Below are 14,867 nucleotides of genomic sequence, written 5' to 3' on the forward strand. Positions count from 1 at the left end.
TGGAGTGCATCGAAGATAATTTCTTAGTCCAGCTAATAGAGATCCCCACCCGAGGGGATGTAATACTGGACCTAATGGTTACGAACACAAATGAGCTCACCACTGATGTCAAGACCGGAGGCAGCCTGGGCTGCAGTGATCATGCACTGGTGGAGTTCAAGGTCCAGAGGGATATGGGACAGGTGAGGAGTATAGTCAGGACACTAAATTTCAGGAAAGCAGACTTCCAGCTCTTCAAGGAGTTACTCAGTAGGACCCCCTGGGACATGGTCCTCGGGGACAAGGGAGCGGAACACAGCTGGCAAATATTTAAGGATGCTTTCCATGAGGCAGAAGAGCTCTCAGTCCCCATATGTAGGAAATCAGGCAGGGAAGGGAAGAGACCAGCATATCTGAGTCAAGAGCTGCTGGTTAAACTCAAGAAGAAGAGGGAACTGCACAGGCAGTGCAAGCAGGGACAGGGAACCTGAGAAGTGCATAGGGATGCTGTCCGGTTGTGTAGGGATGAGGTCAGGAAGGCCAAGGTGCAGCTGGAGCTGAACTTGGCAAGGGAAGTGAAGACAAAAAAGAAGAGCTTCTACAGGTTGGTCAATCAGAAGAGGAAGGTTAAAGAGAACGTACCCCTACTGATGGTTGGAAATGGTGACCTTGTATCAACGGATGAGGAGAAGGCTGAGGTACTTAACAACTTCTTTGCCTCAGTCCTCACTGATAACCACTCTCCTCGCCCCTCCTGGGTCATGGGATAGCAAGATGGTGACCAGAGAGGTAAACCCCTTCCATTGTAGAAGAGGATCAGGTTCGTGAACACCTGAGGAACTTGAACATATATAAATCCATGGGACCTGATGAGATGCATCCCAGAGTCCTGAGGGAATTGGCAGATGTGGTTGCCAAGCCATGCTCCACAATATTTGAAAAGTCATGGCAGTCAGGAGAAGTCCCTGGTGACTGGAAGAAGGGTAAGGGTAACATCATGCCTATTTTTAAAAAGGGTTGAAAAGATGACCCTGGGAACTACCGACCCGTCAGCCTCACCTCTGTGCCTGGGAAGATCATGGAACGGATCCTCCTAGAAGACATGCTAAAGCACATGGAGGACATGGAGGTGATTAATGGCAGCCAGCATGGCTTCACCAGGGGCAAATCCTGTATGATCAACTTGGTGGCTTTCTATGATGGGGTAACCGCAGCACTGGACACAGGTAAACCAATGGATGTGATCTATCTGGACTTCTGTAAAGCCTTTGACACGGTCCCTCTGAATATCCTTCTCTCTAAATTGGAGAGATATGGATTTGATGGTTTGACGGTTTGGTGGATAAGAAACTGGTTGGATAGTCGTATTCAAAGAGTAGTGATCAGTGGCTCGAAGTCCAGATGGAGATGTGTTACAAGTGGTGTCCCTCAGGGGTCCATACTGGGACCAGTGCTGTTTAATATCTTCATCAATGATACTGACAGCGAGATTGAGTGCACCCTCAGCAAGTTTGCAGATGACGCCAAGCTGAGGGACCTGGACAGGCTGGAGAAGTGGGCCTGTGCAAACCTCATGAGGTTCAACAAGGCCAAGTGCAAGGTCCTACACCTGGGTCGGGGCAATTCACGATTTCAGTACAGGATGGGGGATGATGTGATTGAGAGCAGCCCTGCAGAGAAGGACTTAGGGGTGCTGGTCGATGAGAAGCTCGACATGAACTGGCAATGTGCACTCACAGCCCAAAAGGCCAACTGTATCCTGGGCTGCATCAAAAAAAGTATGATCAGCAGGTCAAGGGAGGTCATTCTGCCCCTCTATTCCTCTCTTGTGAGACCCCACCTGGAGTATCGTGTCCAGTTCTGGAATCCTCAATGTAAGAAGGATATAGAACTGTTGGAACGGGTCCAGAGGAGGGCTACAAAGATGATCAGAGGGCTGGAGCACCTTCCATATAAGGACAGGCTGAGAGAGTTAGGCTTGTTCAGCCTGGAGAAGAAAAGGCTCTGAGGAGATCTTATAGTGACCTTCCAGTACTCGAAAGGGGCCTGCAAGAAAGCTGGGGAAGGACTGTTCACAAAGGCTTGTAGTGATAGGACTAGGGGCAATGGGTATAAACTGGAGAGAGGCAGGTTTAGAGTAGACATATTGAAGAATTTCTTCACCATGAGAGTGGTGAGGCACTGGAACAGGTTGTGCATCCTTCCAGCATGATGGGCATGCAAATAGCCCCTCTTGCAAAGTATTATTTATAGTTTTTGGTGGGCACGCACAGTGCTTCTTCTAGGAAAGTTCTGGAACTGAGTTGGGGGGGCACTCCTTCCAGGGGGTTCGCTGGACCATTCTACCCCTGCTTTCCCTATCAGCAAGATCACAGCACGACCAGGAGAGATCTCCTGTGACCTCTCTGATGGCCGGTAAGCACGGCTGAGGCCGCAGGTCGGCCCAGCTCCTCTCTATGCTGGGCGTCGGCTGCACCAGGCTCCCCGCCTCCTCCTCGGGGCCGCAGCGAGGGCCTCGGAGCGAGAGCGCTGCTGTTTTGCATGTCTCCGGGAAGCAGCGGGGCGTCGCTGGACAGCTTCGGAGCGCAACGCAACTCCCATATTTTGGAGACGGCGTAGATGTGTGCGTCGGTGGCAGGGCCGGGAAGAGCGCTCTTCCCCACCCACCTCGGCCCCCCCCGGACTTTTGTGGCGCGGGGCATCCCGGTGGCGGGGTGGGGTAACCCTTACCTGCCGGTGGGAGACGGGATCTCCGCGCGGGAGGGGGTAGGGCAAATGAGGGATCAATCCGCCACCTCACGCCGCAGCTGGTCTCCCCCGACGAGATGCTCCTCGGTTTGGTCCGCCCGACCAATCGGATTCGGCGTCTGAGTTCTACGGAAACCGGGATGGACCCTTCGTGGCGGCAGCAGGACTCTCCCCTGCTGACCATAACGCATTGCGCAGGGCGCACCATCACCACCTGGTCCTCCTGCGGCTTTAACGTCTCTGACATGGAAAAACCATTGCAGTTTCAGCCGGGCTTTTGCCCCGAGCAGCAGCAGCAGCACGGCCAGGACAAACACAGTCTTTTCCAGCAGCCACAGCAGCAGCAGCAGAGCCCATGCCTCCAGTGCAACAACTGCACCTATTATGGGGCCGCTGCGGCAGCAGCAGCAGCAGAGGATAACCTACCTTTGCTGCTCCGCACTTCTCCCTTTTCGGGCGCCTTCAGGACTCACTCCTCCACGCTCTCCGTTTCCGCCTCCTCCCGGCAGGGCAGCCAGTTGAACGTCAGCGAGCTCACTCCCTCCAGCCACACCGGCTCGTCCAGGCAGCCCCAATACCAACAGTGCCATAGCCTGCAGCAGCAGGCAGCCAGTCCCAGCAGCAGTGTCAGCAGCGGCAGCACCCACCATCACCACGACCAGCTGCGTCGGGAGAGCAATCCCTTCGCCGAAATAGCCGTGAGCAGCTGCAGGTACAACGGCGGCATCATGCGGCCACTCAGCAACCTGAGTTCATCCGGCAGGAACCTGCACGAGCTAGACTCTGAGTTTCAGTCTCTCCAGCCACCCCTCGCCAGTCCCATAGCCGCTGTCCCAGCGATCATGATCTCCAAGCTTGAGCACAACAACTCCAACAACCTGACTCTCTGCGGCTCCGGCGGCATGAACAACGGCGGGGGAAAATCCGGCAAGAAGAAGAACCAGAACATCGGCTACAAGCTGGGGCACCGCCGGGCGCTCTTCGAGAAGCGCAAGCGCCTCAGCGACTACGCGCTCATCTTCGGCATGTTCGGCATCGTAGTAATGGTGATCGAGACAGAGCTGTCCTGGGGCGCCTACACGAAGGTACCTGCCACGCCATCGGATCGCCTTCCTCTCGTTCTCGGCACCGTCGGTGCAGTCCGCCCTCCCCCTCCCCCCTTCCCCCCAGGTTCCTTGACATGGAGCCCGCGGGCGAGTCTGGCTCGCGTGAAAGCGGCTCCGCAGCCAGCCGCACTGTCCTGTCAGCTGTCCAAATCCCTGCGGTCTAGCCGCCGTCCTCGCGGAAAGGCGGCTACCGTCCGGCCCCAATGTCACTTCGTTTCTCTTAGAGCCAGCGCGGCGAGACTGTTCGGCCCTCGCCCGGCTCTGCCGTGAAGCGTCCCTCGCCCTGAGGAGAGGTGCCCCGACTCCCTGCACAGCCGTGTGAGGCCCACTGGCCCTCCGCCCTGAGTCGAGATGTTCCCCGCGTGGTTCCGCAACCGTGAGGCAAGGTGTCCCCCTCTCCCGGCCCCGACACCGTAAGGCGAGACGATCCTCCTTCCCCTCTCAGTTCGGGTTCCGCTGCTTGCAGTGGGGCTGGAGAGCTCGGCAGGAACGGTCCCGTGGGTGTGGGTCTCTGACGGACAGTGGTGTCTTTTTGTTGCAGGAGTCTCTATATTCCCTCGCTCTAAAATGTCTCATTAGCCTCTCCACGATTATCCTGCTTGGCCTCATTATTGTATACCATGCAAGGGAAATTCAGGTAATGTTTCACTTTATGAATTGCTGAGTGTTTACACATCTGTGGTTGAAGACTCATTTTTTCTAAAGGCTTTATTGTGGTAAGCACTTTGCACTTTCCACTGATTCAGAAAACAAAACTAATCACTTAGTGCTTTCTGAAGTTCAGTGAATGTATTCCATCCCCGGAGGGAAATAAGATAGGCTATGTGAGCACATTTGTGCTGTTAGGGACTGCTACTTGCTATTATGCTAGTAGGATCACTTAGTTCTGAGGTTATAGCCACACTTTCTCTATGGCATACCTGCTGTCTTCTGTAGCAGATGTAGGACAACAGTCTTTTATTTCCCAGTGACTAAATGTCATGCTGTGCATTTTCTCTGGATAGCAGGGCTAATTATTAGGAAGGAGGCGTCGATAACTTATAGGTATATAATCTTCACTGTGCTGTTTCAGATACTAGCATACACTAGAAGAATATTTAAAAAGAGGGGGAAACCTTATATTGGATTTGTTTTATTTAATGCAATAGAAATTACAGCTACTAGGAAATGTGGCAGAGGAAAGCTGTCAAGACAGGTAGGGGGAATTTAATGAGTAAGTCTAAAAATACTGTCCCATGTCCTGTCCCAGGTACTTAGTTCTAATTTCAGTTGTCATTTTTTTTTTTTAATCAAGAAATTTCAATTTGACATTTCAGTTAAATTGAAACATAGAGGAGATAGTTTTCAAAGTTTTGAAGTGAAAAATACCTTATTTGTAGATGCAGTGGTGTTTTTGCTATGTCTAATTAGAGATACCTTGGGCTACAGGCAGAAATGACAGTTTTCAAGGGCAAAGATGTCTTTTTCAGCAGTACCAATTAACAGTAAAGAGAAATGAAGAATTGTAGAGTACCCTTCTTCTATGCTGTAGTTCTAATATGAAAGGGCACCATAGTCTCCTACTTAGACTACTGTTAGAGAAGTATTGCATTACTGAACACTCCTTGCCATATGGGATCCTGTCCTGCAGTCCTTACATATGAAAAACTGTTTCTGGCTCAGAACCCAGTTTCTTTGCATTAATATCAAAGATGGGCAGCTGTTAAACATTATTCTACTCATTAAAGAAGTGACTGGTGACAGAGTATCGCTATAAACTATTGGAATACTGATGAAGAGGTTTCTTTATCTGTGTAAAAATAAATAAACGTAGCTGCTGTAATGTGGGAGCCTTATTCTGCAGTGTACATTGCTATAAGTGGTGTTTGAGGCACTAAGAACAAAGCTGAAAATCACCAAGCTCTGTAAGTATTTGAATGGTTCTATGTATTTTCAAAAAACTTTCAATAGAAACCAATACACAAGATAACCAAATAGTCAGAGGTTTCTCTATGCATAAGCTTATTCCAACATTTGCATATTTTTTTCAGCTAATTAGATGCACATATTCATTCTTTCAGGGATTTGTTATGGATCAGAAAAATCAGTCTTTAAAAAAACTTCAGTTGTATTTCTGATTTTTTTTTAACTGACCATTTCAAAGAACTCCTTCATGTATGAGACCACACAGAAGGAGTTGTACAATCATGTGACTTAATCAAGGTTAATGTAGTTTTCAACACTGCCTGACAGTTAGGAATACAAGCATACCTGTTTGTAAAACAGCAATACTCTATGTTTTTGTCTGAGAGTCACTGTAGGCTGCAGTACTCAGAGCCTGAAGTAAGCTGCAGCTCCAAGGGACTCTGTCATTAATCTTGAAAATGAAAGGGAAGTTTTGTTTGCAAGGGCACTATTGGAAGGAAAGGCCATTGTGCCACCCTTAGCTTTTAGATACCTGATAGATTTTTAATTTAGGCACAATATGTTTATATATGGACACCTGACTTTTTAAAGAATAAGCTGAAGGACACACAGAGAAATATTTACATTTACCTATGGTGCTAAATTTGTTGCATCTTAACTCTGAAAACAAAAAGTATCTTTAAAATACTTTATCTTAGAATTGTACAGAACCTACTCCAAGTGAAAGAAAATGTAGTGTAAGCCAAATAATGTAATAATTTAAAAATAATCTTTAAAACAGTGTTTTCTGAAGGGATACTTGCCTTTAATTCAGGCCAATATCCTGCTATGTGCAGTGGAACGTTTCTTGAATAAGGGCTGTAGAATCATGCCTATAGATGGTTGGTTGTGTCCTGGAGCACCAGCTGTTTGCTGATATTCTTCATATTTGATTATTTCTTCCTTACTCTTCTCTGAAAGGTGCTTAGTCTTTATCAGTAAGTATAGTGTAAATTTGCAGGAATTCAAGACAATAAATTTTGTTGTACAGAACAAAATGGCAGTGTATTTTGCTTGTAGTGTAGTATGTTTCACAGTGTGACAGAAGCAAGCCTACCTGAAAGAAGAGTAGATTTTCCTGCAAAACATTAATTAAAATATGTTGGGAAGTAAGATGAAAGTGTAGCAATTAGTAGTGCTTGCAGGTTTAATATTTAGAAGCACCTGGTGACATAATGTCTGCCAGCTGCTGCTTTTGTTTGGTTTTTGGTTTTTTTTTCAGTAGTCTGTGCCCTTGATTTCTTGTTAGGAAGTCCAAACAGCCATGCTGCAGGCAACTCTATGGTAGTGCCTAACAGTATAGCAGGTGACTGTAGTCTGTCCATTTAAATGACCTAGCCTGTGTATTCTGTTTTGAAAACAGTCAGCTCAACAATTAAACCAAACTGTGAGTTTGCTTATCCCAGATTTGCTGAACATCCTATTTTAAGGGAAGAATTATATTATATTATATTATATTATATTATATTATATTATATTATATTATATTATATTATATTATATTATATTATATTATATTTTTGAATGGGGTGTGTGTCCTCCGCCTCCTTTTCAGCACCGCAGACAGCTCTGCCCTTGGCTGGGCCGGGCCTGGCTCAGAGCAACCTGTGCTGTGGGGAAGGTGGCTGTCAGCCTCACCAAGTTTTCCTCCCGCAGCATAGCCAGGTCGAGTTCTTCTGCTGCCTGATTGACAGCACATGCCTAATTTTGAACATATTTTTAGCCTTGCATTCTAAACCTATTAGCAAAACAGATTAAGTTTTATATTCTGTTAAACGGCTCTGCATTTGACAGACCAAAGTTTCCAGAGTGGCATAGCTGCACTATTTAGAAAACAATAACTGTTAGGCTGCTGTGCAGTTTTGTGAAATATTTGAAATGTTAAAATGCTTTCTTCAGATAGGTTTTCAGTGACTGCAGTGTATTAGTTATTTTGTATTAATAATTATTAGTGTTATTATTGGTATAATAATAAGTATAATTAGAGTACTTATTAGTTATTAGTGTTATTAATCAAATTGAATTAATCAGAGATCGAAGAACTGCCTGCTGTAGGAGAGGAGCAGGTTTGAGACCATCTAAGGAACCTGAAGGTACACAAGTCCATAGGACCTGATGAGATGCATCTGCGGGTCCTGAGGGAACTGGGTGACAAAGTTGCGAAGCCATTATCCATCATATTTGAGAAGTCATAGCAGTCTGGTAAAGTTCCCACTGACTAGAAAAGGGGAAACATAACTGCCATTTTTAACAAAGGGAAAAAAAGAAGACTTGGGGAACTACAGGCCAGTCAGTCTCACCTCTGTGCCTGGCAAGATTATTGAGCAGACCCTCCTGGAGCCTCTGCTGAGGCACATGAAAAATAAGGAGGTGATTGGTGACAACCAACACGGCTTCACATAGGGCAAATCATGCTTGACAAATTTAGTGGCCTTATACAATGGGGCTACAGCTTTGGTGGATAAGGGAAGAGTAACTGATGTCATCTACCTGGACCTATGCAAAGCATTTGACACTGTCCTGCACGACATTCTGGTCTCTAAATTGGAGAGACATGAATTTGATGGACGAACCACTTGGTGGATAAGGAATTGGCTGGATGGTTGCACTCAAAGAGTTGTGGTCAATGGCTCAATGTCCAAATGGAGATCGGTGATGAGTGCGTTCCTCAGGGGTCGGTACTGGGACCAGTGCTGTTTAACAACGTTGCTGAAGACATGGACAGTGGGATTGAGGGCACCCTCAGCAACTTTGCTGAAGACACCAAGCTGTGTGGTGCAGTTGACATGCTGGAGGGAAGAGATGCTGTTCAGAGGGACCTGGACAGGCTTAAGAGGTGGGCCTGTGGGGATGTCATGAAGTTCAACAAGGCCAAGTGTCAGGCCCTACACCTGGCTTGGGGCAATCCCAAGCACAAATACAGGCTGGGCAGAGAATGGATTGAGCGTAGCCCTGAAGAGAAGGACTTGGGGGTGCTGGTGGATGAGAAGTTCACCATGACCCGGCAGTGTGTGCTTGCAGCCCACAAGGCCAACTGTATCCTGGGCTGCATGAAAAGAAGCATGGCCAGTAGGTTGAGGGAGGTGATTCTGCCACTCTGCTCTGGTGAGAGCTCGCCTGGAGTATTGTGTCCAGTTCTGGAGTCCCCAGCACAGGAAGGACATGGATCTGTTGGAGTGAGTCCAGAGGAGGGCCATGAAGATGATCAAAGGGCTGGAGCACCTCTCATATGAGGACAGGCTGAGAGAGTTGGGCTTGTTCAGCCTGGAGAAGAGAAGGCTCTGGGGAGACCTTACAGCAGCCTTCCAGTACTTAAAGGGGGGCTGCAGGAAAGATGGGGAGGGGCTCTTTATCAGGTTAGTGTAGTGATAGGACAAGGGGTAATGGTTTTAAGCTGCAAGAGGGGAGATTGAGATTAGATTTTAGGAAGAAATGTTTTCCCGTGAGGGTGGTGAGGCCCTGGCCCAGGTTGCCCAGAGAAGTCATGGCTGCCCCTTCCCTGCATGTGTTCAGGGCCAGGTTGGATGAGGCTATGAGCAACCTGGTCCAGACTAAGTTTGGGTTGGAAGAGGCCTTAAAGATCATCTCGTTACAACCCCCCTGCCATGGGTAGGGACACCTCCCACTAGATCAGGCTGCCCAAGGCCCCATCCAACCGGGCCTTGAACACATCCAGGGATGGGGCATCCACAACCTCCTTGGACAACCTGTTCCAGTGCCTCACCACTCTCATCGTGAAGAAATTCTTCCTTATGTCTAGTCTAAATCTGCCCCTCGCCAGTTTATACCCATTCCCCCTCGTCCTATCACTGCAAGACTTTGTAAACAGTGCCTTCCCAGCTTTCTTGTAGGCTCCAGTGGCATATTAACATGCACGAACTCAGCTTTCGTTGCAACCTAAGACCTAGTTTATTGTTACAAGCTCATATTTATACCTTACTAAAAACGTCAACACCACTCCCACAAATCCCTCATAAAAATTCCCACTGTATATGTTTTTCTCATTCCAACCTCCTTGTGACCACTGTTATTGTTTTCATGCCTTCTTGTTTCTGCCAGCGATGTTTATTCTTCTCAGGCCCATGGCTTGCTGGATATTAAATGTTCTCTACTCCTGCTCCAGAGGCTTAACAACACTCGTGGCCATTTCTTGCTCACCATCTCTTCTGACATCTCCCCCTTTTTTGTTTTTGTGAATTACTAATATTTGTTTAATGCTCTATCAATCAAGCTTTGCACTAATTTGATTAAGCAAGGCACACAAATCAATGTGCTACAAAAAAATCAAGTAAATACAAGTAAAATCATAAAACCTGTCATAACTAATTTTTTAATCCAAGGTCCAAATCCAGAAAAAAAGTCCTACAAATGGATTTAATTCATTCTGTATTTGCATTTTTTTCTGTTAAATCTTTTAATACTTATACTTTTAATATTGTTAATACTTCTATGTATAGATTCTGAATGGTCTGATAAGTTCATCAAAAGACTAGATAAAGCTGCCGATGTGGCATTTGTTCGATAGCGGTGAACCAAAGTGTGGTTTAAAATCATAGAAATATTCAGGGTTAATAATGTAAGTTTGCCTAACGTACGTGGGCCTCCTGAAATATGAGAATACTTGCCCCTGCTCTATCTCCACAAATAAAAAACAACCTTCTTGGTAATTGCAGGGGCATGTTGTTGGATTTGGATAGATTTGCAGACATGTAATTACACTATATAGAATAATTTCTATACACACTAAGTGAAGAATTAATATTTTGTATAAGCGTTACATTTTTGTCTATATCTAAAATATTTACAAAAAATCTACTTTTATTGCACCTAATAAAGAATATCTATGGACAAATCTATTAAACAGGTGCTAAATTAATTGGTTGGTGTTGCTACCAACAAACACAGTGAGTCTTGCCCTGCCACACTGGCTAGGGTTACCCAGATGTTTTCTTTGGGTTGTGCGAGGATCCATGGAATGATGGTTGTACAACACAAAACTCCCACAACTATTGCAATGCAGGTCGTACACATCTTGCTGGCATCCATTGTGGTCCACGATCTGTAGAGACACAAGCATACCCTTGTCCCCATGTTATTAACAGACACGGGCCTTCCCATTATCTCATTTCTAAGTTACGTATCATTACTTTAGCTTTACTCACGCTATCATTTGATTTCAAAATAAAATGTTGCTCTATTGGGGGAATGTTGTCTTGGCAATGATTTAAAAAATTTAAAACATACGTAGCTTTTAATACTCTCTCTTGAGGAGAGTATCCCAGGCTCCCCCTTTTTTGTTTCAACAACATATTTTTTAATGCACCATGAGCTCATTCAACTATGGCTTGCCCTGTTGGTGAGTGAGGGATGCCCCTGAGATGTGTGATTCCCCATTGCTGAAAAAAGAATTTTGTTATATTAGAAACATATCCCGGGCCATTGTCCGTTTTTACTGTTTTGGGCACTCCCAAAATAGCAATCGCATATAATAAATGTTTTTTTACATCTTTTGCCTGATTTCCCGTGTGTGCAGAAGCAACAATGCCGGTAGAAAATGTGTCAGTTGACACATGCACATATTTTAGATGTCCAAACTTGGGGATGTGTGTTAAATCAGTTTGCCATATTTCAAGTGGACCTAATCCATGGGGATTTATGCCATCAAAAGTAGTGTTTGGGATTAGTTAACAATCAGGGCACATATGTACAATTTGTTGAGCTTGTTCATGCTTTAACTGAAATATTTTCCTAAGGGTTGTACTGCCTTGGTTATAGAAAGCATGTGACATACACGCTTGTTGTAATGTATCTGGAATGATTACAGGAGCTGACAGAGCACCAGCTTGGTGATTGCCTTCAACCAAATATCCTGGTGAATTTGTATGAGAACGTACATGCATTATAAAATAAGGTTCATGTTGATTGTCTAACAGATATTTCAATTCCTTTAAAAAAGCATGTAACTGTCCATTGTTTACATACTTTAAATAGGCATTCTCCAAGTGTGCAACAATGCCAACAACATAGGCAGAATCGGTAACAATGTTTATGGGTTGTGAAAACAGCTTAAAACATCTAACAGCTGGAGCCAGTTCCACAATTTGAGGTGATCCTGACACTTTACAAATGTCTGATTTCCACATGCCTTGTTTGGTCCTCCAAACAATCACTGATTTCCCAGTTTTCCCTGATCCATCTGTAAAAAGTGTCAACGCCTCCTTAAGAGGGATATGACTTAATTTCGTGGTAGGAATTAGGCTCATACACTCAAACAGACTCAAAAGGGGACTTGGAGGATAATGAATGCTGATTTGTCCTTGGAAGTCTGCTAATGCAATTTGTATAGATAAAGAATGTTGCAAAAGCCAGTCTACTTGTTGTTGAGTCATTGGAATATAGATGGTAGAGGGATCCTTCCCATCCAATTCCAATAAATGATTGTGACCCTTTTGAATTAACATAGGTAACATTTCATGCTGAGTTGTTATTGTTTTAGAAAACTGATGCGGTAAAAATATCCATTCTAAAGGTCTAAATTTGTCAGACACACCTTCTACCCATTGGGCTAAAACTCCAAACGGTTGGAATTTGGCTGAAATAATATATAATTCAATTGGGGTGTTTAAACATTTGCGAAATATTTGTTTCTGACTAAGCTTTTTAGCAACCTTTCCTAATGCAACCAAAGAATCTTTGTCTAATTGCCTGGGAGAGGTTAAATCTGAATCTCCTTTTAACAACATAAAAAAAGGATGTAATTCTTCTGTAGTGATGCCTAACAAGGGGTGTACCCAATTTATGGCTCCTAACAATTTTTGCACATCATTCAATGTGTTTACAGAATATAGAAGTTTAACTTGCTGTGGTTGAATGGTTTGTTCTTGAATTTTCCATCCCAAATATTTCCATGGAGGGACTTTTTGGATTTTTTCTGGTGTGGCGCTAAGGCCTACTTGGGTAACAGCTACTGTTACAGCTGCTGCAGCTTTAGCTGTCTGTTCTGGTGTTGAGGCTGCAACTAAAATATCATCCATATAATGATAAATCAGGGCTTGAGGATATAATTTGTGAACTGGTGATAAAGCTTTTGCTACAAACCACTGACAAATTGTTGAACCATTGCACATGCCTTGCGGCAATACAGTCCAGTGATACCATTGGCTTGGTTCTGCCCTATTAACAGAAGGAAAAGAAAAAGCAAAATGGATTGCATCCTTTGGATGTAATGGAATGGTAAAAAAAACAATCTTTCAAATCTATAGTGGTTAAATCCCAGTTTTGAGGTAACGTTGGTGAGGGCATTCCTGGTTGCAATGGTCCCATAGGTTCAATAATGGCATATATTTTTCACAAATCTTGTAATACATGCAATTTTCCGCTTTTCTTCTGTATTACAAACACAGGTGTATTCCATGGGCTGGTAGTTGGTAGAATGTGTCCAGCTTGTAATTGTTCTTGCACTGAAGCTTTAAGATGGTGCAGTTTCTCATTGCTGAAGGGCCACTTTTCCACCCAAACTGGCTCATCTGTAGTCTAGGTATGAGGAAGAGTGGTCTGCACTACAGTGGCCGCCATTAAAAATGGGTGCTCCAAGTCAGACCCCATTGTGCTGCACAGTCTCTACCCCATAAGACAGTGGGAAGTGACAGAATGTATAGTTTGACAGTTGCCACACGACCTTTGGGTCCATATATGATTACGGAGTGTAAACTTTGTCATGGGCTAGTCACTCCCCCCACCCTCATAAGAACAGTAAGTGGTTCAGTCAACGGCCAATCTGTCGGCCATTCTGTTAAAGAAAAAACTGTTACATCGGCTCCGCTGTCTATAATACCGGTAAAACATTGTTCTTTGCTGCTCTGTGAATGTCGTACTTTGCAGGTTAATGTTGGTTGTGATGTTTGCAGTTTCTGCGTCCATAGAATCACAGGTTGGTCAGTCAAGCCAAAGTCTCCTTCTCCCTGTATGCAATTTGCTGTATGGGGTGCAATTGCTTGAAAATAAATCAGCTGAGCAATTCTAGTTCCCTTTGGTATAAAGCAAGGAGGCATGGGTGTCCAAGCCAATACTTGTATTGTTCCTGTAAAGTCGGCATCAATCAGTCCCCGTAAAATAAATAATCCTTACTTTGTGACAGATGATCGTCCAATTAACAGTGCACTAAGTCCACTTCCTAAGGGGCCCTTAACTGCTGTAGGGATGGGCTGAACTGCAGTGTGATGGGTTTCTATTCTTTAAAGGCAGTAAATCTTTCTGATCGTTGCAGCCCTTCTGTCACAAAGGACTATCCTGTGGGCATTGCAAATTAACCAGATCTCCACATTCTGTGCTTCAGGTGGGGCAGTTATATGACTATGGAGTGTAAACTTTGTCATGGACTAGTCCCCCCACGCCCATCAGAGCAGTAAGTGGTTCGGTCAATGGCCAATCTGTTGGCCGTTCTGTTAAAGAAAAAACACTTACATTGGCTCTGCTGTCTATAATACCCGTAAAACATTGTTCTTTGTTGCTCTTGGCAAGCGCAGCCAATTTAGGGAGTTGGGGAATTAGTGCAGCTGTTGATGGTCCTACACTCGGTTCCGTATCATCGCTGTGCTCTCTGGAGCCGACATGCGCCTTTAGTGCTTCAGAAACAGTTTGCCAGGGACCAAGCATACTAGCCATTTTGTCCGACCAAGTCGCTTGATCCCATAATCGAACTCCGATCTTATCCCAAGTTTCTTTCTTGGATGCTGAGCAAACGTCAAAAGAAGGCTCCTGATCCCGAGCCCACACCAAAGTTGCTTTAAGGTCATTAATTTCTAGCGTTCCGTTTTGTTCCTTTAAAATATGTTTAAATAAATCTATCTTTCTGTTCCTGGGTTATCGTGTTCCCCATCAACTTATTGGCAGCTCACCTTCCATCCAGCGAGTAGGTGTCTACGGGTGCACCCTGGGCTTCATTTCAGCCCCTCCAATTGTTCTTCCAATGTATGCCACCAGACCATGCTCCTCACACGACCCTCTGTTTGGACCCTAAATTGGGCGCCATTCGTGGCATATTAACATGCACGGACTCAGCTTTCTTTTCAAGCTAAGACATAGTTTATT

The 14,867-nt window shown here is 45.0% G+C and overlaps 1 protein-coding gene across 1 annotated transcript in view; it reads left to right on the forward strand.

Annotated features, from left to right (window-relative positions):
• Positions 1–2,804: 2,804 nt before the first annotated feature.
• LOC128850216 (small conductance calcium-activated potassium channel protein 2-like) overlaps positions 2,805–14,867 on the forward strand; it is a 108,052-nt gene continuing 95,989 nt past the window's right edge. Inside the window, exons 1-2 of the mRNA XM_054053211.1 lie at positions 2,805–3,812; positions 4,375–4,470. Of these exons, the coding sequence (XP_053909186.1) occupies positions 2,805–3,812; positions 4,375–4,470 (1,104 nt within the window). The remainder of the gene's footprint in view (positions 3,813–4,374; positions 4,471–14,867) is intronic.

Source organism: Cuculus canorus, chromosome W (assembly GCF_017976375.1).
Source record: "Cuculus canorus isolate bCucCan1 chromosome W, bCucCan1.pri, whole genome shotgun sequence".
Taxonomy (NCBI): Eukaryota; Metazoa; Chordata; class Aves; order Cuculiformes; family Cuculidae; genus Cuculus; species Cuculus canorus.